This window comes from Tachyglossus aculeatus, chromosome 3 (assembly GCF_015852505.1).
Source record: "Tachyglossus aculeatus isolate mTacAcu1 chromosome 3, mTacAcu1.pri, whole genome shotgun sequence".
Lineage (NCBI taxonomy): Eukaryota > Metazoa > Chordata > Mammalia > Monotremata > Tachyglossidae > Tachyglossus > Tachyglossus aculeatus.
The window spans coordinates 65,214,340-65,242,002 of NC_052068.1; the positions used below are offsets into that span (position 1 = coordinate 65,214,340).

A 27,663-nucleotide genomic window follows, 5' to 3' on the forward strand; every position below is an offset into this window, starting at 1 on the left:
AATCAATCAATCATATTTATTGAGCACTTACTGTGTGCATGCAGAGCACTGTACTACGCTCTTGGGAGAGTACAATATAATAATATAGCAGACACATTCCCTGCCCACAGTGACCTTGCAGTCTAGTGAAGGGTGTGTCTCTGCCCAGCACACGTCCCACCCTTGGGCACTGGCCCAGCACCAAGGCAGGCTGATTGAGAGCTGGCTACTGGATTGGTCAGACACTGGCACTGTGCTGCCAGTCCTTGGGAACTTCTCCTCCCTTTGTTTCTTAGAGAAGAAGACTTGGAGATGGGTCGCTTAGAAGCAGCATGGCCTAGTGGATAGAGCATGGACCTGGGAGTCAGAAGGTCATGGGTTCTAATCCTGACTCTGCCTATGTGACCTTGGAAAAGTCACTTCACTTCTCTGGGCCTCAGTTCTCTCATCTGTAAAATGGGGATTAAGAGTGTGAGCCCCATGTGGGACAAGGACTGTGTCCAGCCTGATTTGTTTGTATCCTCCCCAGCACTTATTACAGTGCCTGGCACACAGCAAGTGCTTAACAAATCCCATAATTATTATTATTATTCACACTCCTCGTGACTTTCCAGGTGAACATCACCCTGCTGGACATCAATGACAACTACCCCACGTGGAAGGATGCTCCCTACTACATCAACCTGGTGGAGATGACTCCCCCAGACTCTGACGTCACCACGGTAGGGGAACCCCGGGCAGGCTGATGCTCACTGGTTTCTTTCTCTCCCACCCAGCAGGCTGTGGAGGGCCCAGAATGGGCACCAAGATCCTCCAGAATGATGATTACAGTGACAGAGTACCAGGTCTGCCAGGGCCAACTCTCTCTTTTGGGATGCCCATGCAGCCCTGACTCTGCCCCTTCCAACCTGCCCTGAAACAGCTTGGTCTATTCCCTAGGGCCACAACCCTCGACCCCCGAATGCCTCCAACTAATAAAGCCACTCCTGGTCCCCTCTGCCAGCCGTATCAAGAGACCTTGATATCGCTCCCTGGTTGCCCCTTGTCTCACTTGCCCAGTCCAGGATCCTTCTCCCCTTACTAGAATGGACCCCAAATCTGTAATGGAAAAAAATCCATCCACCATATAAGTGGACTCTGAAGCCCCACTGTTGCTTCAACATAGATTCTTAGACTCCAAGGGTGGGAGGGTCCTCAAGAGGTCATCTGGTCCCACCCCTGCCTCCAGACCAGCGAACATCTTTAACATCTAGGAGAGGTAATCGCCCACATGTTTTTACTCATTAAGGGACATGTGCTTAATTATGGGGTGGGGGTAGGGGGTGACCAGAGAGCTGAATAATAATAATAATAATAATAATAATAATGGTGGTATTTATTAAGTGCTTACTATGTGCCAAGCACTTCCTAAGAGCTGGGTGAGATACAAGGTCATTAGGTTGTCCCCCGTGGGGCTCACAGTCTTAATCCCCATTTTACAGATGAGGTAACTGAGGCATAGAGAAGGTAAGTGACTTGCCCAAGATCACATAGCTGACAAGTGGCGGAGTCAGGATTAGAACCCACAACCTCTGACTCCCAAGCCCACACTCTTTCCACTGAGCCACGCTGCTTCTCTGCCTTTACCCTTATCCTCTTCCACCCTTGGGTTGCTTAAGTCTGGTGGCCTTCCCAGACTGAGCCCCCTCCTTCCTCTCCCCCCTCTCCCCCTCCCCATCCCCCCGCCTTACCTCCTTCCCCTCCCCACAGCACTTGTATATATGTAGATATGTTTGCACGTATTTATTACTCTATTTTATTTGTACATATTTATTCTATTTATTTTATTTTGTTGATATGTTTTGTTTTGTTGTCTGTCTCCCCCTTCTAGACTGTAAGCCCGCTGTTGGGTAGGGACCATCTCTACACGTTGCCAAATTGTACTTCCCAAGCACTTAGTACAGTGCTCTGCACACAGTAAATGCTCAATAAATATGATTGAATGAATGATTGAATGGCAGCTCAGGACTCCAGCTTCTGCCCTCCGTAACCACATGCATTTTTCTTTAGGCACTGGTATTCCCATATTGCATGGTGCCCCAGAATCCTCAGGCACACCTGCCCCCAAGACCTCCTTTCCTGGTCCAGGCCAGTTTGAGTGGCACTAAGTGTGAAGTTACTTGGGCAGGCTAGGTGTGCACCGAGAGCATGACCCTCCTGGCATTTCTGGTGCTGCCACTCCTGACCAACCTGGGGTAAAATGGGCTGAATCCAACTGCAGGGTCCAGGACCTCAGCTGTTTGTACAAGCCCAGGGCAGTGGTGACAAAAGCAGCCTCAGCCTCACAAAAACCTGCCCTTGGTAAAAAGGACCCGTCCTGGAGGTGTATGTGTGTGTGCTCCCCAGGGGCATGTGCATATAAGTGTGTGTGTGTGTGCATGGGTGCAAGTGTCTACATGCAAGTGCCTGGTGAGTGAGGTTTGGGGCTATCTGTCCCTCCCCTCCCCAGCAACCTCCTTCAAGGACCTCTTGGTGCGGCATTGATTTAGAGCCTTTCAGAACCCTCCAGCAAAATAAAGGAGAGGGGAGAGGGAGAGAATTATTCTCCGTCAGGATGGGAGAAAAATGACGGGACTGAAAAGGGAAATAAATGAGAGGAAAGTGGTAAGAATCCACAAAATTGTCCCATAGGGAAAAGTACACAGGGTGGGAAGGAGGGGGAAGTCACTTTCTGCGGTCCCAGGATCAGACCACAGCTCCAGGGGTCCAAGCTGGGCTCAGGCCACTGCCCCAGGAGGGCTGGGCTGGGCTCAAGCCATCAGCCCAGGAGGTCTGGGCTGGGCTTGGGAAAGAGCACAGGCCCAAATGATGGATCCCCAACTTACAGGGGAGGAAAATGAGGTGCAGAGAGGGAAAATGTCTTACCCAAAGCCACACAGCAGGCCAAAAGCAGAGGTGAACCAGACAACCCAGCCGCACTGACTCAGACACGGGCTCTTTCCCCAAGACCACCAATCCAAGTGTCTCCACTCAGAGTCTGACCACGGTCTCCCGTGAATGGGACCGCCATGGCTGGAAAACATGAGAAGATTTCTTTTAGACTGTGAGCCCACTGTTGGGTAGGGACTGTCTCTATATGTTGCCATCTTGTAATTCCCAAGCGCTAAGTACAGTGCTCTGCACACAGTAAGCGCTCAATAAATACGATTGATTGATTAGGTCTGAATCCTTATTCCTCCTCCAGTGCTGAGACCCCAGATTGATTAATCTTGGCCATTGGAGAAGCAGTATGGCTCAGTGGAAAGAGCATGGGCTTTGGAGTCAGAGGTCATGGGTTCAAATCCCAGCTCTGCCAATTGTCAGCTGTGTGACTTTGGGCAAGTCACTTAACTTCTCTGTTCTTCAGTTCCCTCATCAGTAAAATGGGGATTAAGACTGTGAGCCCTCCGTGGGACAGCCTGATCACCTTGTATCCTCCCCAGGGCTTAGAATAGTGCTTTGCACATAGTAAGCGCTTAATAAATGCCATCATTATTATTATCCTTGAATGACCAACCATGGGCTAGGAGGAGCCACTCCTTCTGCCCCCTTGATCTCCTGCATTCTCCCCATGGGGGTGCAAAGAGGGCTGACACTCTTTCACAGCTCTGGAAACAGGCCCAGAGAGAGCAGCTATTTTGCTCCAGGTCGCCCAGCCAATCTAAGGCAAATCCGGGTCTGGAACCAGGGATTCCAACTCCCCTACTCCCCCTGGGCCATCAGCCTGTCAGAGTGCTCCACGGGGACTAGCCAGACAGTAGTATCCCTTTCAAACTAGGGGAGTAGCTTTCACCTCCAGCTTCCTGTCCTCCTCCAGTCCCCCTCCATGGCCCCCCCACTGGAGGGGACGATGGGACGATGAGAGCGGGGTTAGCCAAACCATCCATCTGTTCTGCTCCAGCAACCCCAGCGACAGCTCTGCAGGGGATTAGGCAAAGGGAGGGAAATGGATTTCTGCTGCCAGAGCCCCAAACCCCCTTGTCAAAGAAGACAGAGGGGTCGACTTTGGCTGGCCCCTGCCCTGGGGTGGCAGGAGGAATGGAAATCTCCTGGTTTGGCCTTGAGGAACTGTGCAGACCACCCCCACCCCCCAGAGCTATTGATCTTCTTTGCCGCCACTACTGCAAAACTGAGCGGGCGGCCAGAGAGGGTGCCCAGGGCTGCCAGGGGACAGGGGACCTTGGGACAGAATGAGGAGCTGGAATTTTATTTCTGCTGGGGGAGGCACAGAAAGATGTGAGAATGCAGAGGGAAGGGCAGAAAGTCTGCTGGGGGGAGTCCAGTGTCCCCTGAAGGAATCAATACCACAGGGATTGAGCCCCATGTGGGACATAGTCCAACTTGATTAGTTTGTATCTGCCCTAGATCTCAGAACAGTGCTTGGCACATAGTAAGTGCTTATAAGAAATACCATAAAAAGAGGGATGGGGACTGAGGAGGAGGACTCAGGCCACCTGGGTTCCTCCAGCTCCAGGAAAGCCACTTGCCTTGGAAAATCCCTGAATTTCAGAAACAGGCCAGGGAGGGTTCCCACTACTTATCCAAGAGAGGAATCAAGTTTTGGATGGGGCTGTGGGGAAGAGGCGGGGAAAGGGATCTCACTACAGCCATCCTCCTGTTACCCAAGAATCTCACTACTAGTTCTGACTCTTGCATGTTTGGGGACTTGTGGGGGAGAGAGAAAGAGAAAGGGGCGGGGGGAGTGTGTATTTCAGGTGGACTGAGCACAGCATATGGGGCTTGACTCCGGTTCCTTAAATTAAGTTAATTTTTTCCCTCTCATCAGGGCTTATTTTGTACCGGGATTTGTTGAAGTTGGAGTTCACACCGTCAACACCTCTGGGTTGTATAGTTCATAGCCCTGGTACCTTTTGGCAGTCCATCCCTCCAGTGCTTCTGGGCCATACAGTTCAGAGCCCAGGCACCTCTGGATTTAGCAGCTCAGAGCTCCAGTGCCTCTGAGCTTGACAGTTCAGAGCCTTGGCACAATCCAGGAAACTAAGTCAATCCACTTGCTCTGAAGCAGCCTCAAGGACTCTGGCCACGTTGAGCATACCCATTCCCTCCTTAGGATGGGGGTTGTGAGCAGTGGGGGAACCCTTAGAGACAATCCTCTTCTTGGCATCCCCCTCTCCCCTAGGGGAGACAGGAACCACCCAGCAAGGTCCAGGGGACATGGGAAGCCAGAGAAGGCAGGGCAGTCGAGATCACATTTGTCAACAACAGGACCTTCTCCTCGTTGGGCAGGTGGTGGCAGTGGACCCAGACCTGGCTGAGAATGGCACCCTGGTCTACAGCATCCGACCCCCCAACAAGTTCTACAGCCTCAACAGCACTACGGGAAAGATCCGCACCACAGGCGTCGTGCTGGACCGCGAGAACCCAAACCCCCAGGAGGCTGAGCTCATGCGGCGGATCATAGTCTCGGTCACTGACTGTACGTGGTCCACCCCTCCCCACCCTCTCCCCTGGCTCTGGGCAGTCAGTCAATCAATTCATTGCTGGCATTTATCTAGCACGTGCTGAATGCTGGTGCAAGAAACTAAGCCCTTGGGCAAGTGCAACAGAAGCAAGAAACAAAATCCCTGCCCTCCAGGAGCTCACAGTCTAACAGGAGAGACAGACAAAATATGATGCTCAGAGAGTGGGAGCAGGCAGAAGAGCAAGGACAAAACAGGAAGTTGTACAACTCTGACAGGATGAAATAGCTAAATCCAGATGTACTTAAGGGCTGAGGACAAGAATAAAAAGCATCTGTCCTAAGGCTGGTTCTTGGGATGACACGACTGGAGTGTGAATTCCAAAGCCAGAATTGTGTGAATTCCTGAGTGTAAGTGTGAAGTGTGAATTCTAAAGTGGGAAGCAGGCAGAAGAACAAGGACAAAGCACGAAACTGTACAAGTCAGGCAGGATGAAATAGCTGAACAAATATGCAGCGTGGCTCAGTGGAAAGAGCCCAGGCTTTGGAGTCAGAGGTCATGGGTTCAAATTCCGGCTCTGCCAATTGTCAGCTGTGTGAGTTTGGGCAAGTCACTTCACTTCTCTGTGTCTCTGTTACCTCATCTGTAAAATGGGGATTAAGACTGTGAGCCCCCTGTGGAATAACCTGGTCACCTTGTAACCTCCCCAGCGCTTAGAACAGTGCTTTGCACATAGTAAGCACTTAATAAATGTCATTATTATTATTATGTGCTTAATGGCTGAGAACAGGAATAAAAAACATCTGTGCTGAAGTTGATTGTTGGGATGACACAACTGGAAGTGTGAACTCATCAGAGAAGGCTTCCTAGAGGAAGTGGGATTTTAGGAGGGCCTTGAAGATGGAGACGACTGTGGTCTGGCAGATTTGGTAGGGGAAGGAGTTCCAGACCTGGGGGAACAGTGTGAGCCAGGAGTCAGAGGTAGAAGTTCAGCTAGAAGGTGGTCTTGGGAGGAGCAGAGGCCACAAACTGGAAAATAGTGGGTGAAGAAGGCCAATAGGTCACATGGGGAGAAAGTCACTTGTGTCCCGGCCAGCATTGTATGGGTTGTCTGTGGGGCCTCTCTGTCCAGCTGCCTGGATACAGAGATACCCTTTTGTTTGGAATCCATATTATCCTGGCAGCTGGGGCACTCATTTCCCTTCCCTCCTCAGACCTAGAAGCCTAGGAGGAACAGGATGAAGAGTTAGGGGAGGAGTAATAATAATAATAATGACATTTGTTAAGTGCTTACTATGTGTCAAGTGCTGGGGGGATACTAGGTAATCAGGTTGTCCCACATGGGGCTCACAGTCTTAATCCCCATTTTACAGATGAGGTAACTGAGGCACAGAGAAGTTAAGTAACTTGCCCAAAGTCACAAAACTGACAAGTGGCGGAGCCGGGATTAGAACCCATGATCTCTGACCTCCAAGCCCATGCTCATTCCACTGAGCCATGCTGCGAGTAGAACTAGTAATAGTAGTAGTAGTAGTAGTAAAAATGGTAGTATTAGTAGTAGAAATAGTAGCACTTGTAGTAGTAGTAGTAGTAGTAGTAGTAGTAGAAGTAGTAGTAGTACTTGCAGTAGTAGCAATAGCTGGTGGTAGTAGCAGTAGTACTTTAGTAGTAGTTGTAGTGATTGTATTAATAGTGGTGGTAGTGGTAATGTTAGTAGTAGTAGTAGTAGTAGTAGTGCTTGTAATAGTAGTAGTTGGTGGTAGTAGAACTGGTGGTAGTAATAGTAAATGGTATTTAATTTAGAGCCCATCGGATGCCAGACAATGCACTCTACTAAGTGGTTGGAAAAGTACAATAGATACCTGAGACACAAGAAGTCGGTTCACAAGGAGTGGTCACTGAAATAGGAGAGACAGGCATAGAACTATTTACAAATGGGGTTAACAGAATAGAGAACAGACTGTACAATTGATTATGCTCGTGCACAAGTGCTGCTGAGGAAGGGTAACTAATAAGAGGGGGGCATTAGGTTGGTGTGACTGGGAGAGCATCAGACCTTTATCAGTGAAGTCTTGCTGGGGAGGTGGGATTTTAGCAGGCAATGAACGTGGGTAGAGCTGTGGTCTTTCGGAATACGTCGAGGAGGGAACTGTAGGTTGAGGAAAAGTATGAGTGAGGAGGCAGCATTGCCTAGTGGATAGAGCAAGGACTTGGGATTCAGAAGGACCTGGGTTCTAATCCCAGCTTCTGCACTTGTCCGCTTTGTGACCTTGGCCAAGTAACTTTACTTCTCTGTGCTTCAGTTCCCTCAACTGTAAAATGGGGATTAAGATTTTGAGCCCTAGGTAGGACATGGACAGTGTCAACCTGATTAGCTTGTTTCTACCTTCATCACTTAGTACAGTGCCTGGCAAGCAGTAAGCGCTTAACAAACAGCATTAACAAAAAAAAAGGAAAGAGAGAGGCATAGGTGAAAGAGTCATGGATGAAGTACTTAGAAAGAGAGAGAGAGCCCCCCTGCCCCTGCATCCCCCAGCCCTCTGGTCCCTCCAGCCCCCTCCACCCACTCTGGAGCCTTGCCTTTCCTGTGGCAGGTGGGAGGCCCCCGCTGAGGGCGACCAGCAGCGCCACCGTCTTTGTGAACCTCCTGGATCTGAACGACAATGACCCCACCTTTCAGAACCTGCCCTCTGTGGCTGAGGTGCCCGAGGGCATTCCTGCTGGTTCCTCTGTCTTTCAGGTGGGTCTTCTTGAGGGCATAGCCCTCCTCCTTCTGCCTTCCCTGGGTCAGAATGCTCTATTTTGTCTCCTGCCAGGGGGCTTGGCCCCAACCCTGGGTGGATCCTAATAGGGGCGGGGAGTGATTGGCGATGGGGGGGTGGCACCAAGTGGTCCTTGAGTATGGCCCTCCATAGCTTCCTCAAGCAGCCCAAAATATGTCCAACCCCCAGTAGGGGCTTGTTGCTGTTTCCAAAGCCTTCTCCCTGACAGATCTTGGGCTCGGGGGTTAGCCCTAACATTTTGCCCCACGGTGCTCCTCTCGCTCACCCCCCAGAAGGAGAAAACACTTTCCATCATTCTGGGAATCCTATACCTGGCTAGTGACCAAAGAGCCCAGAGGCCTGATGATCTCACTCCAGGTTCCGGTGCCTCCAGCTGGATCTATGCCACAGCTGTCTCATTCTGGGCACCTCACCTCATGCCTGTAATCCTGGCCCGCTCCATCAGCCTGGGGCAACCAGGGCTCACTGGCTGTGCTTTCTCAGTCTGAGGCCCCTTCCCATCTCCTCAGGTGGTAGCCGTGGACCTGGACGAGGGTCTGAATGGTCTGGTGACGTATCGCATGCAGGTGGGCATGCCCCGCATGGACTTCTCCATCAATGGCAGCAGCGGCCTGGTGCTGTCTGCCGTGGTGCTGGACCGGGAGCGCATTGCTGAGTACTTCCTCAGGGTGGTGGCCAGTGATGCCGGCACACCCTCCAAGACCTCCACCAGCACTCTCACGGTCCGCGGTGAGCTGCAGGGGTCTGGGTCTGGCTGTCTGGACCCCCCGACCCTTGACCAGGGTCATTCCCATCTCTAGGGCCAGTTCCCGATAGTGGAGAAGGCCATGGGGCCAGGCCTGGGAGGGCTTCTGGGATCATTTTGGGCCTAGGCGCCATGGAGCGGAGTCCTGCGTAATGTTAGAAAACACCCCCCAACCAACACCCAATCCGGGGGTGTTCTGCACCCCAGGCCTATTTCCCTATGAGGGCACAAGTTGCTCTTGTGGGATCCCAAAGGCTGTGGGATGTTGTGTCGAGCTCAGATTGTGAATTTGCTGGGGACTTCACACCTTGCTGCGATCTGGGTGTCCTCTCCCATTCTTCACCAAATTACCACACACCATGTTGGGGTAGGAAAAGCACTGGGGAAATTAGAAATGGGATGGGAGGCCCACTGGGAGATTAGGGATGGGATGGAGGCCCACTGGGAGATTAGGGATGGGATGGAAGCTCACTGGGAGATTAGGGATAGGATGGAAGCCCACAGGGAGATTAGGGAAAGAAAGCTCTTTAAAAACTCCACAGAAGAGAGTAGATCTTACCCTTGCTGCTGGTGTTGAACACTGACTAGGCAACCTCATCCACCTGGGTGCTTTCTAGAATGTGCCTAGGCCACCCTGAGGAAGGGCTTGGGGAAGCAGACAGGGAGAATGCCAGTTTGGGGGCTGGCAGTGTGACTGTAATTCCGACTCCAGAGCCTGAGCTGCCATCCCACGTTCCCCAGGGAGCCCAGTGGAGGCTGGGACAGTAAGAGGCAAATGGCACCAGGTGCCTCCCGGTACCAAGACAGAACCCTGGAATGGCAATGTCAAAGGCAACAGCAATGCCATGCAGAAGCAGACACATGGGAGGCTGGAGAGTGGCATAAGCCTGCCCCTCCACACTCTTGTATATAAACTGGAGGGATAGGAGGGTCCTGGCACTTGACAGAGTCCCTGCCCCCTAGAGACTTCTCTAGCTAGGGTAACACAATACACCTATCACACACATGCCACTCCCAGGGCCTGGCTTACACAGCACTCAAACATTGCCCGTAGGAAGACGGGCCAAACTTCTCTGCAGGGAGTTCCGATGTTTGTCTTTGCTATGGGTTTCGGGTTTGGCTCTCCCACTGCTTAGTAGCGAGTCCGTCTGCCTCAGTGTTGATTCCAGGAAGGAACTGACCCTTCCTTGCTTCTTCTCTCTCCCCAGTGTTAGACGTGAACGATGAGACACCTACTTTTTTCCCGGCCATATATAATGTCTCCCTGCCTGAGGATGTACCCCGAGACTTTCGCGTGGCACGACTCAACTGCACTGACAATGATGTGGGGCTGAACGCCGAGCTCAGCTATTTTATCACAGGTTCTCTTCTCTCCCCAAGCATGGCCCCTTCCCTCTACTCACCCACTACCCCCCCTTCGTCCTCCAAACACCCATCCTCCCCAGTTGCTTCCCCCACAGAGTATAGACTGTGATGATTTCAGATCCCAACAGCCAATGGTGCCTGATGGGAAAAATATATATTAATTGAGCCACCATCCCACAGGCTTCCAGGCCTAAAGCTTGTTATTTCTGGACCTGGCCAGGAAGTAAGGGGAGTTACCCAGTGTTTTTCAAGTGTAGCATCCTGGACTGTGAGTGTGGTCCAGGTAGAACTCTGCAAGGATCCCAGTCTTGCAGGCAGCCTTCTCGAGTGAAACCTGGGCCACTCATGATCCTGGTCCTGACTGCATGCATCCACGTCGAAGCAGAAGTGGACCCAAGAGAGACAGGAAGTATGCCTAGGCCTCACTTCCTGGGGGTTGGAGGTGCTTCTTCCTGCATGTTTGTCATCCATATGAGAAGCAGCATGGTCTAGTGGTTAGAGCATGGGCTTGGGAGTCAAAAAATTCTAATCCAAGCTCCACCACTTGTCCACTATGTGACCATGGACAAGTCGATCACTTCTCTGTGCCTCAGTTCCCTCATCTGTAAAATGGGGATTAAAACTGTGAGCCCTATGTCTGTCTCCCCCCTTCTATACTGTAAGCCCATTGTGGGCAAGGATTGTCTCTGTTGCTGAATTGCACTTTCCAAGCATTTAGTACAGTGCTCTGCACATAGTAAGCACTCAAAAAATGTGATTGAATGAATGAATGAAAGAATGAATGTGGGACAGGGATTGTGTCTAACCTGACTATCTTATATCTACCCCAGCACTTAGAACAGTGCCTGGCACATAGTAAGCATTTAACTGATACCATAATTATTATTATTATTATCCATATGCATGTTGGTTATCCCAGTGGATTGCTGTGACCTGTAGCCTAGGAGCCCCCAGAACAACCCCAATTCTGGGGAAAACCAAACCTGGGAGGCAACATACCTGTTTCTTAGCTACAGTCTCTGCTGATCCGAAAAGTATGTTGTGTCTGAACCTGGCCTGAACCTAGCTGGCCAAACCAGATCCAAACAGTCAGAACCCACAGACTGGACTGGGTCTTTGTTCCCTACTGGCTGCCACCCTGAAGAAGTCATGCGTGGGCAGAAGCCTTGGGATCTGGGTGCAGGAGAGAACTGGGAATTGGGGCAAAGGAAACTGAAGTGAAACTGAGAAGAAGGAGTCAAAGGAAAACAGGTTTTTCCTCATTTCTTTATTCATTCATCCCATCGTATTTATCGAGCACTTAGTAAGCAGAACACTGTACTAAGCACTCTCTTCCCTACCAGATTAAGGCCCTAATGGAACAAACGAGGTAGAGTAAGGGAAGGGCCAATGTTGGGGAAAGTAGGGACAGGATGTGAGCCTGGAGAGGTTTGGACTCTCTCCACACTTGGGGTTCTTTAACTCAGTCTGCCACTGTCCTCCCCAAAGGGGTCAGCTATCTACTACCTCCCAAGCCAAGGATTTCCCTCAACTCCAATTATTAGCATTTGTGGTCGTTCCTGGGACTGCAGCCTTCCACACTCCCATGAGGAATGTTTCCCAGCAAAGTCATCCCAAGATTACTCAGGCCAAAGGTCGTCCTCATCCTTGGACTCCAAATGTCAGCTTGGGAAGCCTCCCAGGTTCTGTTTATGTGCTTGAGCTGTGAGCCACACTTGGAGGGTTTTCTGAATCTCTGCCCTCTCCTGGGAGTGTGGCCACAGTTCACTGGTGTGGACGTTCAGAACACATGACTCCCATGGCCCAGAGAGCCAAAGGACCCGGGGGGGGGGGGGGGGGGGGGGGAGGGTGCCTCAAGCCGGAGTGGATGGACTCATGGAAACCGGGAAACCTGGAGGGTTGGGCTATGTTCAGTGTCTGTAACTCCCACCAGGAGTCACTCAGGGCCAGTTAGAGCAGCCAGGTGCAGGTCAGACCCATTTCCCTGGTCACAGGGAAGGTCCAAAAGATTCGGCCCTTGGTTTTTTTGTTTTTGTTTTTTAATGGCATTTGTTAAGGACTTACTATGTGCAAGACACTGTACTAAGCACTGGGGTAGATACAAGCTAATCGGGTTGGACACAGTCCCCCTCCTCCAAAGGGCTCACAGTCCCATTTTACAGACGAGGTAACTGAGGCACAGAGAAGTTAAGTGACTTTCCCAAGATCACACAACAGACAGGTGGCAGAGCCAGGATTAGAAACCAGGTCCTTCAGACTCCCAGGCCCAGGTTCTATCCACTAGGCCATGGCCAGTACAATCTCCTCTGGAGGGTCTTTAAGAACAGGACAGATTTTCCCCTGGCAGGGTGACCAGCAGGACAGCAGTGGGTGGGTGCTAGACTTCTAGACTATGAGCCCGTTGTTGGGTAGGGACTGTCTCTATATGTTGCCGACTTATACTTCCCAAGCGCTTAGCACAGTGCTGTGCACACAGTAAGCGCTCAAAAAATACGATTGAATGAATGAATGAATGGGTGCTGCATCCTCCAAAGCACACACTCTCTCTCTCTCCTCTCTCTCTCTCTCTCTCTCTCTCTCTCTCTCTCTCTCTCTCTCTCTCGCTCTCATATATATATATATATATATATATATATATATATATATATATATATATATATATATATATATCAGGATTTAAGGGTGCTGAGAAAGGCCAAGAATGCCTTCTCCCATCCTTCTCCCACTTCCTTCTGTCCCCCCAACATCCCAACTTGCTTCCAGCGCCTCCAAACGCGGGGTCGGGGCGCCCTCTGCTGCCCAGAGATCAGGTTGTCACCGTGCACTGACCCTCCCTTCCTCCCAGTTGGGTTTAGGGGCCGGACTTGGACCGGACTTTTGGCTGGCCAGGCTGACGTATCCTGTCCCACCCCTCCTGATGACCGCGTGACCACCAAACAGACCCTGGGTGGGACTGACTCACGCAGCGGGGCCCTTGGCAGCAGGCAGCATCTTGTTCCGTTGGCTCTGCTACACTTAAAGTCTCCTGTGGCCTTTTGCACTCGGAGAAGACAGTACACCTTCATTAAATTAATTAATGATGGTGTTTGTTAAGCGCCTACTATGTGCAAAGCACTGGTCTAAGCGCCGGGGAGGTTACAAGGTGATCGGGTTGTCCCACGGGGGGCTCACAGTTTTAATCCCCATTTTACAGATGAGGTAACTGAGGCCCAGAGAAGTGAAGTGACTTGCCCAAAGTCACACAGCTGACAGTTGGCGGTGCCGGGATTTGAACCCATGAGCTGTCTCCAAAGCCCGTGTTCTTTCCACTGAGTCACGCTGCACCTTCTCCTGCTCACCCCTCTCATACCACCCCTGGCCGCACACCAGCTCTATTCCCCATCATCCTTTCACCCATTCATTCCTCAGTTCAGAGAGCCCTCTTCCCAGCCCCTGCTCTCGCCAGCCCCAGTTCTCCACAGCCCCAGCTCTCCCCAGGCCCAGCTCTCTGTGGGCCAGTCTCTCCCCAGCCTCAGCTCTCCATGGTTCCAGCACTCCTCAGCCCCAGCTTTCCCTGGGCCCATCTCTTCCTGTGCCCAGCTCTCCTCAGCCCCAGTTTTCCCCACATCCAGCTCTCCCAAGGCTCAGCTTAGCCTGGTCCCAACACTCCTTGGGCCCAACTCTCCCCAACCCCAGCTCTCCCCAGCCCCAGCCCTCCCTGGGTCCACCTCCCATCCTCCAGGCCCAGTTCTCCCCAGCCACAGCTCTTTTAAGGCCCAGCTCTCCCTGGGCCCAACTCTCCCAGGACCCAGATCTCCCTGGCCCCACTGACACCATCTTTTCCCCACAGGAGGGAATCAGGATGGCAAATTCAGTGTCGGCTACCGTGACGGCGTGGTCAGGACGGTGGTCAGCCTGGACCGGGAGACCACAGCCACCTACACCCTGATCCTGGAAGCCATTGGTGAGCTTGTCTTTCCCCGGGGGCATGGTGGGCAAGGGTGGACTCACCTCAGGGGATGAGTTCCTGCTACTTACATGTCCAGGGAGTTTGGTCTGTAAATCATTCTCCGTAGACTTTCCGCTGCCCTGAGGAAGCTCCCTCTTCCAGAAGCCGAAGGCCTGGCTCCATCTCTGCCTACCTAGCTCCCTGGTCCCCATTTGCATTGGGATAGAAGCTATGTGCCAGGGCACTGGAGCCTTCATTACCGAGTTCTCACAGGGACACATTTGTTTCCCAAAATCTTGGCATCCTTTGCCTGATGAGATCACTCCCAAGGCAGAGTCAGGGCTGTCCAGCCAGTGTGCCCGCATAGCTTGTGTGTGCCCACAGCACCAAGTTAAGTGCAAGCAAGGGCGGGGGGCTGGGGGGACAGCTGAAAAGCTGATGAAGACTTGTCAACAATGAGCAGAGATGGATTCTGAGCCCCCAGTTACTCTCCTGAGAGCATCTTAAAAAGGCACCCATTCCAGGAGCCGAGGCTATTCATGAGAGCACTTTACAATAGCATCTGCCCTAGGAGCAGGGTCTACTCCTGAGATGGTGAGGGTGAAGATACTGGAATGTGGTCCTGCTATGACAATGACAAACTGTGTCCAGGAGACTCCCTCCAGAAGTCCTGCAGCTCAGGGGCACTTTCAGGGGTCGGAGAGGACTGATGCTCCTAAAGGACAGGAACAGACCCAGCCAGCCAGGATGCATGCAGATATAGTGGAAACACAGAGGATGCCAGCATGGGCCTGCAGGATCCCAGCCCAACAAAGACATGGTGGGCAAAGCTTTAGGATGGGTGAAAGCTCAAGAATATCTGGAGCCTCTGGGCCTCCCCCTTGGCCCCCACCCACCAACCCCAGGGTAGTCCCATGGCCTGACCTGCCTGGTCTGAGGATCCTGGCCACAGAAACACCCCCTGCTCTCTTCCATCCTCAATCCCCTTACCCAGTGATTGGATCCAGTTTTGCCACTGGACATGGGCCTCGGGCTCAGAGTCCCTCCTGGAACTGCCCCAGAAATGCAGCTCTAGTTCTGCCAGTGCAGCTTCTCTGCTTCACCGAAGTTGACACTCTTGGATTGCCCATTTGGGTTGCCCATTCAGTTGGCCTGGAGGCTTGAACTGGGGAGAAACCAGAACCTGGGATACTTGGGAGCATTGGAAACACAGCAGGAGGACAGGCAGTGGTATCAGTAACAACAGTGTTTATTGAGTGCCTTATGGAGATGGGTGCTAATCCAGTGGCCAGAAAACCATAAGGAGGAGGGTTGGGAAGACCCTATCTGCCCCCTCAGCAGCACCAGGCATGGATTACATGGCCTGGAATCCTCTGGGCCGACCCATTCCCACTGTCAGGTCAGCCCAGAAATGAATCAAGGCTGAACTGGAAGTGAGTCCAACCCCAGAATTCTGACCTTCCCAAGGCTCTGTCAGGGCTCCCCATGCCCTGAACTTAGCTGGGCAGAGGCACTTAGGCCATGGAACCAGCCAGAATGGATGGAATGCCGCAAGCCTGACCCATGCAGGGCTCTCTTCAGCCCATCCCCCTGAGGTGGGGATCATCTCTCTCCCACGCCCAGTCTCCTTGGGGTGGGGCTATCTGAGGGTGAACAACCCGGCATAACTCTCTGTTCATGACCCCTGGCTGAACAGTGCCCATGTACATGAAGTGGGCACAGATCCTCCCCTCTAGGAGCTTACAGTCAGAGGCTTCCCTGGAGAACTGGTGGGGCGGTGTCCGTTCTCCCACCCTGAGGCCCGTCACAGATAGGCAGGCTGAGCAGGACCTGGGCCTCTGTCTCTGGCAGACAATGGCCCCAGTGGGAAGCGGCGGACGGGCACGGCCACAGTGTATGTCACGGTGCTGGATGTCAACGACAACCGGCCCATCTTCCTGCAGAGCAGCTACGAGGCCAGTGTTCCCGAGGACATCCCGGAGGCCAGCAGCATCGTGCAGGCAGGTGATGGGGAGAGGAGGAGGGGGGATTTGGGGCTCTGGGAACAGGAGCAGGGGGTCTGTCCTTCTTGCTCCTCATTAGCCTTCCCTCCTCTGGCTAGGCTGACATAGGGCAAAGCTTGGATGGAGAAAACAGGGTGGGGTGTCTGAGATGGGGGCAGGGTCTGGATCAGCCCACCCATAATGTGTTAACTGCACAGACCCCAGCCTCAGCCTCAGTTAGTCAGAGATAAAGAGAGAGAGGGAGAGTTTCTCTCCTTTCGCTGCTGACCCGCCCCTCCCTTTGGCACGCTGTTCCAGCTGGTCCAGCCTGCCAGGTCCACCGTCCAGTTTCCATGTCTCCTAGAGGGGGGGTGGCAGGACTGGGCAGGGGGATGGGAGTGTAACCTTTTCCATGGCCAGGAGACTGGGCTTCAGAGAGGCTGAGCCAATCTGCCAGACAGAGCCACTTTCACAGGTGCTGGTCCTGTGCTTTCCTGGGGGTAAACACTGGTCGAAGAAAGGAGCCCTCTGTGGAGCCATCTGGGAGTGAGCACAGACTCACTGGGGTGCTCTTCATCCTCTTCCGGACCTGCTGCCCCCACCGCCAGCCCTGGGGTTCGTCAGCCCGGGAAGTTGGGGGTATTGGAGAGAACAGGGGCTGGATGATTGTATTGAGCCTGGGGTGGGTCTGGGCCAGGGACCCAAACCCCAGGGCAGCCGTGCAAAGCCCCCTCAGCTGACCTGAGAGGGGCTGGTAGAAGCTGCAAGCCCACCCACCTGAGCTAGCGAAGGGGCATGGGGTCCCCCCCGGCACTGCACCTGGATGGAATACTCTGCTTCTGGAGGAAGCAGAGCCAGCTAGCTCCATCTCCAGGACAGTGGCTCCGAAGTGGATCAGGGAGATGGGGAGGGGGAAATTGGAATGATCAGAGAGGATCCTGTCCTTCTCCAGGGAGGGAGGGAGGGAGCTGAGCCTCAGGGGAGGGATGGCAGGTGGACGGAGCAAAGGTTTGGGCTGCCCCAATATCCATTCTGCATAAGATTTATGTGCTAGGGGCGGCCCAGAGCTTTGCTCCACTCCCTGCTTTCAAAGACTGTGATGCATCCACTACCCGCAGACCGTCCCCTCCGGGTCAGCACGTGAGCACAGGCCAGCCCCATTGGCCTCCTCAGATCCCTGAGACCTCCACAGGTATCATGGGAAGAATCCCCCCACAAACCCTCCCACCTGGAATGTTTATGTGAAAATACAGGGAGAAGGGTCTGGGAACCCCTTTCTCCTTCTCCCCCAGACCCTGACCCTCCTTGGGAAGGTACAAGAAGGGAGCTGCCCCCTGACATTTTTAATGGAATTTAAGTGCTTACTATGTACCAGGTACTGTTCTAAGCACTGGGGTAGATACAGGGTAATCAGGTCAGACACAGTCCATGTCCCATATGGGACTCACAGTCTTAATCCCCATTTTACGGATGAGGGAACTGAGGCACGGAGAAGTAAAGTGACTTGACCAAGGCCACACAGCAGACAAGTAGCAGAGCTGGGCTTAGAACCAAGATCCTTCTGCCTCCCAGGACTGTGCTGTATCCACTAAGCCACACTGCTCCCCTTTCCATTCTCTCTCTCCTCTCTTACTGTTCGAACACTTTTGCATCAGCAAAGGGGACCCAGGAGTGCCTCAGCAGAGGGCCCTTGCCAGGAGCCCAGGATTCCACTCTTGTCCTTTAAACTTGGTCTGTACTGGGGACCCTCAGCCTCCCCTCCCAGACTCCTGTGGGACTTCCCGAGGTCTGGGAGTGGAAGGAGGGCTGGAACCCAGCAGCTTGGCTACTGTAGCTCTGCCTCATGGCAACAGGGGCCTGCTTCAACAGGGATCTCCTTCCCTGTACAGGATGCCCCTGCTGCCTACTTACACCCCCCTCAGGAGGCAAAGGCTGAGCCCTTGAGCTCAACTGTACTTGTTTGTGGTCAAGTCTCTAGGCCAAGGGCAGTACCCTCCCACTCCTGATCCTCCCGGTGTCTGGGTTAGGTTTTAGAGCTCACAGAGGTTATGGGGGCATTTCCCCTTGGGGTCGTCCCACAGGAACCCCTCAGGGAGCCTCTAAAATGGAGGAGCCCCAGAAGGCAGACCTGTGGTTCACATCTGGGTGGACTCCATGAAGACCCAGGTCGGGGCAGACTGGGGGCACCGGGAGCCAGGCTGGCTGCGATGGAAGCCCGGCCTGGGGTGGCGCAGGGAGCCCAGGCGCTTCCAGAGACGAAGTCGGGGTTCACTGGGGCTGGCAGGGTGATGGGGCATGCACTCGCTGGGACCACAGGGGCCTGGGATCAGGGCCGCTGGCTTGCACAGGGTGATGAAGAGGAGGCAGGTGGCCAGTAGGAGGAAGATGCAGGCGAGGGCAATGATGATGGGTGTGGGATCAGGCTTTGCCCCGGCCGGGGCCACGCTGGGTGGGGCCGGGTCGGCGGCCACCGAAGCGGTGAGGAAGGCAAGGATGCCAGGGGCTGGTGAGCTCTCATTCACGGAGACTTCTTCGGCACTCATCTCTCCTGCCACATACGTACACAGGGACGGACACATGCACGGGTAGGATGAAGAGAGCCCTTGTCAGTTCAGGCCAGAGGCCAGGAAGGGCAGTGGGGGAAAAGGAAGCCCTCCCCTACCCACTATCCCTCCCCAGCATGGCCCACTGTCAGGCAATCGTATTTATTGAGCACTTACTCTGTGCCGAGCACTATACTAAACACTCAGGAGAGTATAATATAACAATATAACAGACACATTCTCTGCCCAAAGTGATCTTACAGTAGAGATGGGGACTGCAATGGTGGGCAAGGATATCCTTCCACCATTTCTTCCTTGAGGCTCAGTTTCCCCACCTGAATAATGGCGGGTGCACAAACTGACTTTCAGGGGCAGAGCATCTGGGTCTTTCCTGGAAGGCTAATCCAGGGAATTGCAAGGGTGTGGCAGATATTGGAGTGGCCGTGCTCTAAAAGGGCCTTGCTGGAGGGCAGCATCAGAGCAGGGAAAGAGCTCTGGCTTTCAGGTTCAAAAACAGGCCCTGAGAGGGTCAGAGGCTTGGCTAAAGTTGCCTAGCCACAAAGCAGTGGCCGAGCTAGGAACTGGACCGAGACATATGTGTGGCTAGTGGGAAGGCTAAGCCTCCCGACACACACACACACACACACACACACACACACACACACACACACACACAAACTCTCTCTCTCTCTCTCTCTCTCTCTTTTTCTCTCTCTCTCTCTCTCTCTCTCTCTCTCTCTCTCACCACCTCCGTGTAGTTGGTCCAATTCCCTCTGGCTGCAAGGGACACAATGGGCATCTCCCAGCAGAGAGAAGCAGCATGGACCTGCCCAGGAGTGAGAAACTTTCTGGCCTCCTCCCCGGTCCCAGCATGTTCTTCCTCCCCTCCCTACAGGATTAAACTCACTATTTTTACCACGAGTTATCAAAACAAATTCACTGTATTTCTGGAGGATGAAGGACTAGCTAAAGTACTGCACCCCTGTTTCCAGAGTCCACCTGCCTTCCCTGTGGGCTCTGGCCTCTCACAGTGGAAGGGAACCCAGAATCCCCTCCCCATTTCTCCCAGCCATGCTCCCTGCCCTACCATACTGCCTTGCAGGCCTAGGGGCAGCACCCCCTTTTTATTTTTTGTTTTAATAGTATTTGTTAAGCAGTTATTATGTCAGTCAGTCATATTTGTTGAACACTTACCATACGCCTCTTGTCAGCTGTGTGACCTTGAGCAAGTCACTTGACTTCTCTGTGCCTCAATTCCCTCATCTGTAAAATGGGGATTAAGACTGGGAGCCCCAAGTGGGACAAACTGATCATCTTGTATCCTCCCCAGAACATAGAACAGTGGTTTGCACATAGTAAGTGCTTAACAAATGCCATTATTATTATTATTATTATTATACTAAGCGCTTGGGAGAGTACAATATAAACACTGAGTAGATACAAGATAATCAGGTTGGACACCATCCCTGTCCCACATGGGGTTCACAGTCATAATCCTTACAGATGAGTAACTGAGGCCCAGAGAAGTGAAGTGACTTGCCCAAGGTCACACAGCAGACCAGTGGCAGAGATGAGATTAGAACCCAGTACTTTTGATTTCCAGGTCCGTGCTATATCTACTAGGCCATGCTGCTTCTCCCTCCCTCTTCCACTCCAGACCCCACGGAAATTCTCTTGTCCAGCTGGGAGCCTGGAAAAGGCTGGGGTCTTTGTGGGGACAGATCTTTCCCTTACCTAAGTCCTGAGACCAGTCTGGTCTGCTCACAAGACCTGGCCCCTTCCCTGTTGGAAGTGGAGGCTGGAAGGAGGGAAGAAGAAGTCCCACTTTGGTCCTGCTTTATTTCCCCTCCGGGTTCCTTAGGCAGAAAAACTGCCCAGGGAAATGGCCAGGAATCCCATTTCTGGTTTGCAGGTGGCTTTCTGAACACTCTGCCCCTGCACTGCCCAGACTGGTCACCCCCAACTCCAGTCTGCCCAACAGCCACCTTGGTGAGAATCCCACACTTCAGAAGGACCCAAGGAATTGAGGCAACTCATCCCAGATTACATAAACTATAAGCTCATTGTGGGCAGGAAATGTGTCTGTTTATTATGGCATTGTACTTTCTTAAGCACTTAATATAGTGCTCTGCACCCAGTAAGCACTCAATAAATACAATTGACTGACTGACTGACATAGCCAGTCAGGGGCCAGCTTGGCTCCAGCACCCATCACAAATAGCCCAGGGACAGAGCCCTGGGCAGGAAGCTTGTACACAGAGGCACTAGGACCAGCTTCTGACTCGTTGTGTGGCCACAGGCAAGACAGTCAACCCATCTGTACCTCTGTCTCTGGATCCACCCTGATGGGTTGGAGAATAATGACCCCGAAGTCCAGTGCTGCTTGTGTTTGCAGAGACAAACGCAGTAGACAATGATGATGATGATGATGATTAGGGTCATAATGATGATGGTGTCCGGGGAATGGAAGATGGAGGATTGCCAAGCTTGGTGGGGGCGGGAAATCATAAACAGCTTTTCATTCTCACAGCTAGACGTAACTAGAGACATGGTGCTGATCTAGTTCCACTGCTGCCTTCAGAAGACTGATTAGGTTTACCCAAAAGCCCTCTCCCCATCTTGTGGGGGGCAGCAGCTCCTTGTTAATGTGACAGAGGATCCCAGATGGCCACACAGCTGACACTGAGCTATCCAGCCCTCCCAAGGCTCACCCTGGCTCCATTGAGCTTGCTAAGGGCCACCTCCACCCTAAAACCTTGAGCAAGCCTCTTTCACCCTTTTTTTCCCAGTGGTATTTGTTAAGCTCTTACTATGTGTCAGGCACTGCACTTAAGCACTGGGATAGATACAAGATAATCATGTAGGACACAGTTCATGTCCCCCATGGGGCTCACAGTCTTAATCCCTGTTTTACAGATGAGGTAACTGAGGCACAGAGAAGTGAAGTGACTTGCCCAAGTTTACACAGCAATCAAGTGGCGGAGTTGGGATTAGAACCCAGATCCTTCCGACTCCCGGGCCTGTACTCTATCCACTAGGCCACGTTGCTCCTCCTGGACTCAACTTTAGAGATGGAGTGACCAGTTTTCAAAATTCCCCAAGTTCAGGGTTGCAAGCACTGAACCCTGTCCCTCCCTGGGGGTCGGGACCCACTGGGGAAGGGTTGGATTCCTGAAAGTAAGCCCCCCCCACTCAGGGCTTATGGTCAGTGGAGTGGCAAGGCCTGGGTCAGCCTGGGGGGCTTACAATGTCAGAGGGAGTAGGAGCAGTAGTAGTTAAAAATGGAAAATCCCTCACCCGTTGAGGGCAGCACCTTTGTGAACAGAGATCAGGGAGGGGAATGCAATGGCTATGTAGTGATGGACATAGGGATGACCCCAGAGGAACACTAGAGGTCTAAGGGTTGCAACGGCCTTCTGCATGATGTCATCATGCCATACTCCAGGCTCCCCCAGGGTAACTACAACATCATAAAAAATACTTCCTGTTCAGACAATGTAATACAATGACATCATACAGAATGTTGCATGCATGTGCAGCGTCCTATGATGATGTACAGGATGTAACATGGTGTTGTCATAGAGGACAGCAAGGTCTTCCCAGCTTCTGGGGGCCACATACGTGAAGCGGCCCTGCCAGTGGGGACTGAAGTCGGCTGGCAGCCTTAGCAACCAGCAGGTCCTGTGTACTGCATTGTGCCAGCTCAGGAGAAACGCAGGACGGACTCCAAGAAGCTGAGCATGGTGGGGATTTTTAACCAGGCCTGTTTTGGCAAGGGAGAGGGCGTGGGGGAGGGGAAGGGAGTGGGTTTATCCCAGGGGAACAGTTAGCCTGGAAAACAGAGTTCTCTGCCACTGAGTGACTTGGGGAGAAATCTCTCAGTGACTCAATTTCCTCCATCTGGAAACTGGGAAATGAATGCCAACCCACCTCCCAGACTTTTGTGGGGGAGAACCACAACACAGCACATGGCAGCCAACTGGGAAAGGTAGAGCTGCAGCAGTTGTAGCAGTAGCTGTGTACCAACAGAAACTTAATCATGTTTATTGAGCTCTGATTGTGTGCAGAGCACGATACTAAGCACTCGGGAGCAATGTTCTGAACAATTCAATATATGCAGGAGGACGAATGGGTGATCCATGCAAAGGGAGAGACAATTCTAGGGTCCTGGACTCCTGGGTTTTAGTCATGGCTCTAATATTGACTCGCTTTGTGAACAGGACTTCTCTGATATATTTCTCCCTCGACACAACGGGAGGTGTTCAAGGGTCCAAAGACCTGAGGACAGTATTCCCACCTACCCACCCCTCCAGAGAGGCTCTGGTGCCTCTGTTCTTACACCCCTGCCCTAGACCCCCGTCCCGTCCCCACCAGGAAGCTTGGGGCCAGGAGTTATCTGCTTCAGAAAGGTCTTTGTGCACTGACCTTAAATGCCACCAGCCCCAGAGAGCAAAATTCCATCAGTCCCCAGCGATGGCCAGCCAGCCTCTCCTCTGCGGTCAACTTCCCTCTTTGGGAGAAGCCCCTCCAGCTCTACTGCCCTCCGTTCTCCCTCCTGGGCTCAGCTTTCATCGGAGCACATCTTGAGGCGGGGCGACCGGGAGGATTGGAAGAAGGAAGGGAGGGAAGGAGGAAGGAGGGTCGGAGAAGGAGGGAGGAGGGTGAGAGGAGGAAGAAAGGGTCAGAGGAGAGAGGAGGGAGGGCCAGTCCTCTCCATGTCCATTTCCCCCATCCTACTCTCCCCCCGCTGCCATCCCTTAGTCTTAGGGTTTGATCGCCCCTTTGTAGGAGGGAGGAGGTACTCATTAGTAAAGGACAGAGATGACAGCTAGAATGGGAGGGCAGGCTGAGCCATCTGAGTTCCCCTGTCCCTCCTGAAAGCCCTTGGACCCTAGCTCTGGGCCTGTGTGTGTTTTGGCCCCCGAACGTGTGTGGGTTTTGAGTAGGGCTTGGGGGAAAGGGAGCAGGGGAGTTTCACAGGGCTCCGCTGAATGAATGCCGCGTCGTCCCCAGCCCAAAGTTGGAATGGTGCGGTCTCCCTGGTTCTATTCACCGAGTGCCAACCTGCAGGTTACTACGGGGGCGGGAGGAGGGGTGATGAAGGAGCCTTATGGAAATGCCTCCCCAACCCCCACTCCTAGCAGTCTGCCACCTTTTGTTGCTGTCTGGTCTTCCTCACTCCCCACAACTCATCCCCCATTTCCCTGTACTCCTGCCCCCTTCCTCTGCTCTCTACCCCACTGAGCCAGCCAGCAGACAGCCAGACAAATAGTTTGGAGGACTTCAATCAATTAATCAATCAATCAATCACTGGTATTTATTGAGCTCTTACTCTGTGCAGAACACTGTAAGCACTTGGGAGGTACAGTATAGAACATCTTGTAGATACATTCCCTGTCTACAACGAGACTTTGTCACCTCCCAGCCCCCGAGGTTGGCCCTCACAGGATTTTCCTTCAACTGAGAACTGCCCGTGCCCCAGCTGTCCTCCACCCGCCCCTCCCTGTCCCCCCTACCCCTCCCCCCAGATCCTGGAAAGCCGTCACCACTCATTAGCCATGCCCTCATCCCTGCATGCCTCAATCTGGATTGATGGACTTCTTGTCCCAGCCCTCCTCTATACTCTCGGGCTTATGCTTTCTCCGGGTTGGCAGGAGGTGGAGGAAAGAGGACAAGAATTGGAAGGTGACAGGGGTGGGATGGGGCAAACGGGAGTTGTCCCCCTCCCAGAGCCTCGGAAATGAACACGGTTGTCCTCTCTCCCATCCCAGCTGAAAGCCACTGATGCCGATGAGGGCGAGTATGGGCGAGTGTGGTATCGCATCATCAGCGGTGAGTCTGGCCCGGCCTCCCCTGGGTGGGGGTGGGGCCTCAGACCAGCTCCTGCCTCAGGCCTGGGGTCCACTCTTCTGGGGCCTACTCCACCCATCAGTTGGCCACCACTCCCCAGGAAAGGGCCTGCTGGCACCAGGACTCAGCTGGAGACAGACAGACAATTTTCCATTTTCATCCCAATTCTTCCCCGTCTGCAGTCCAGCTAGAAGCCCAATGTTTAGCAAGCTAGTGCAAAGCTGCTTCCCAAATTCATTCTAGGTCCTTCATGGTCCAGGCAAGGATGGGGGTCCTTTCAAAGAAACTATGACATCCAAGGTTCCTAGGGTCTTGAACTGCCTTGAAGACCCCTCGCCCTCCCCTGCAAAGCTACAATAGGCTTCCCAGGATCAGTGGACAGGGAGGGGGCACCCTATCTCTGAAACCCCATTGGGAATAGGCATTTATTTTTAGATTTGGCAGCCCCTTTGTGTCCAAGGGGCATCCTGACCCTGCCACCCTCCCCTTCTTGTTACCATCAATCAATCATATTTATTGAGCACTTACTGTGTGTAGAGCACTGTACCTTAGTACTAAGCGCTTGGGAGAATACAATATAACCGAACTGGTAGACACATTCCCTGCCCACATCTCCTGGGGGGAACCAGAATGCCCCAAGGCTGCCTGAAAGACCCTGAAATGGGAGGGCTGGCGGGAGGGTGGGGGGAGGGTGGGAAGCTGGGATCATCCCAGTCACCAGGGTGCACCCCAAAGGCACAAACAGTAGCTTAGAGGGAGAGGCCCCTGTTGATGGCTCCTGTCCTTAGCCCACCTTTCCTCGCCCTCCTGCTGTCAGGCCCCCACAGCTCCCTAGACCTGTGGGGTCCAGGCTCTATTTGGCCAAAGTCTGCTCCCCACCAGGTAACAGCCACAGCCAGTTCCGGATCCATCTCAGCAACGGGCTGCTCATGCGGGGGCCTCGGCCCCTGGACCGGGAGCGCAATTCTTCCCATGTGCTGGAAGTTGAGGCCTACAACCGGGACCAGGGTCCAATGAGGAGCTCGGTCAGGGTAAGTTCCTCCCAACACCCCCAAAACCAGGGACCCGGTGGATTCTGGGGAAGGTGGAAGGGTGAGGGACATGAATCCTAAGACACTGGCACTCCTAAAGTCCCCCCCCCCCCCCCCAAAAGGCCACTGTCTTCTCTCTCTGGGCCTCAATTTCCCCATTGACAGTTGAGGGCAAAGAATGAAAGCGAGGAACCAGTCTGGGCAGAATGGAACTGATCTGAACACAGCATTGAAAAGAAGATCCCAAACATGCCAGCCTACTCTCCTCTAGGAAGTCTCTGAGCTATATATATAAAAAAAAAACCAACAAGTCTCTGACCCAGGTTCAGTTGTTACCCTCCCTGGGTTAGGGACCTTCCTCTTCCTCCTGCTGAGGGTCAAGTCTTTCCAGCTTCCTTGCCCCCTGAGGTCCAGGCTCTATATGTTCCTCAAAACCATTTTTTATGGTATTTGTTAAGCTCAAACAAAACCCTTCAGTGGTTGCCTATCAACCTCCGTATCAAACAAAAACTCCTCACTATTGGTTTCCAAACTCTCCATCACCTTTCCCCATCTTACCTAACCTCCCTTCTCTGCTTCTGCAGCCCGGGTTGCACACTCCACTTCTCTGGTGCTAACCTTCTCACTGGGTCTTGAGCTCTCCTGTTCCTCTGCCAATCCCTGGCCCAAGTCCTCCCTCCTCAAATCTGCCAAAAATCACACTCCCCCCTTTCATAGCCCTACAGAAGGCTCACCTCCTCCAAGAGACCTTCCCAGACTAAGACCCCCTTTTCTTCAGCTCCCCCTCCCGTCTGTGTTACCCCGACTCACTCCCTTTGCTCTCCCCACCTCTCCCACCCCACAGCACTTGTGTATATATGCACATATCTATAATTCTCCCTATTTCTATTGATGCCTGTTTACTTGTTTTGATGTGTATATTTCTATAATTCTATTTATTTATATTGATGCCTGTTTACTTGTTTTGATGTCTGTCTCCCCCCCTTCTAGACTGTAAACCCAGTGTGGGCAGAGATTGTCTCTCTTTATTGCTGAATTGTACTTTGCAAGCACTTAGTACAGTGTTCTGCACACAGTAAGTGCTTAATAAATACGATTGATTGAATGAATGAATAAATGGTGATCAGAGAGGATTTAGGCAGGTCATTCAGTCAATCAGTCATATTTATTGAGCACTTACTGTGTACAGAGAAATGTACTAAGTGCTTGGGAGAGTACACTATGAGCTGGTAGTCATGTTTGCTGCCCACAGCAAGCTACTTTGATAGAGAGGTGAATACCTTTTCTTGATATAGCGGTAAATACCTTTTCTCCTCTACCCTTTACACGTCTCTACTCACACGCAGCATCCTGTCCCCTCTCCGTAGTGCATACCAAGCCTCTCCTTCTCTGAGCTCAACTTCTTCCTCCTGGGAGCCACAATTTTGGATTTTCCTATGATGGGCCACCAAAGTCCCAAGGGTGCTCACCCATGAGCAGAGGATGCATGGCCAGGCACAATTAGAAGAGGAGAGTCCATGTAAGCATAGGAGCCACCATTTCCCCCCACAGCATTTTGGACAGCACTCCAAAACCTGGAGCCAATGGGGGATGGAAGGCAGTGGAATTGCCAAGATGGTGGCTCCACTTCTGAACCAGTCCCCTTAACAGCATGCAATGAGGCTGGGCCAGAAGCTTCTTTCCCCCCTGCCAACAGCCACCCAGCCACCAGCCTGGATGGGAGCTTTCTATGCCCCCACTGGAGGCCAGGATGGGATTTCAGCCCCCTTGAAGCCCTGCCCCAAATCCACCCCTGCACTACAAATACACATGAGCTGCCTCCTCCCATGCATCCCTTGCTACCACTTACATGACTCTATCTGCACCTCAAAAGCAGGAAGCACCTGACCAAGTGACCACTGGTTTCTCCTTATTTCTCTCCCTTCCTCCTCCTCCCTTTTCTCCCCCACCTCCTTCTCTGAAGTCCATTGCGTCCCCGAGAAAGGCCCAGAGGAAGTGGGTGGGACCTGGATGCCTGGA

General features: G+C 52.8%; 2 protein-coding genes across 4 annotated transcripts in view; one reads left to right on the forward strand and one right to left on the reverse strand.

Annotated features, from left to right (window-relative positions):
* The window catches only part of CDH23 (cadherin related 23), a 425,144-nt gene that overhangs the window by 295,643 nt on the left and 101,838 nt on the right, over positions 1-27,663 (forward strand). For 2 of the 3 annotated variants that reach the window (XM_038744221.1, XM_038744217.1), the window contains exons 21-29: positions 594-701; positions 5,245-5,434; positions 8,012-8,157; positions 8,710-8,929; positions 10,154-10,306; positions 14,140-14,253; positions 16,090-16,238; positions 24,535-24,595; positions 25,496-25,644. In XM_038744221.1, the coding sequence (XP_038600149.1) occupies positions 594-701; positions 5,245-5,434; positions 8,012-8,157; positions 8,710-8,929; positions 10,154-10,306; positions 14,140-14,253; positions 16,090-16,238; positions 24,535-24,595; positions 25,496-25,644 (1,290 nt within the window). Of the gene's footprint in view, positions 1-593; positions 702-5,244; positions 5,435-8,011; positions 8,158-8,709; positions 8,930-10,153; positions 10,307-14,139; positions 14,254-16,089; positions 16,239-24,534; positions 24,596-25,495; positions 25,645-27,663 lie in introns of those variants that run through there. The other variant, XM_038744218.1, reaches the window with a different exon arrangement.
* C3H10orf105 (chromosome 3 C10orf105 homolog) lies at positions 17,792-23,323 on the reverse strand. The gene is made up of 2 exons (XM_038744227.1): positions 23,189-23,323; positions 17,792-18,768 (listed from the first exon to the last, which is right to left on the reverse strand). Exon 2 carries the CDS (start codon positions 18,761-18,763, stop codon positions 18,356-18,358), a length of 408 nt encoding a protein of 135 aa, XP_038600155.1. The 5' UTR covers positions 18,764-18,768; positions 23,189-23,323; the 3' UTR covers positions 17,792-18,355.

Bases quoted from the DNA above. Each gene is read 5' to 3' on its own strand.
- C3H10orf105 (XM_038744227.1), bottom strand. From the start codon at position 18,763: ATGAGTGCCGAAGAAGTCTCCGTGAATGAGAGCTCACCAGCCCCTGGC.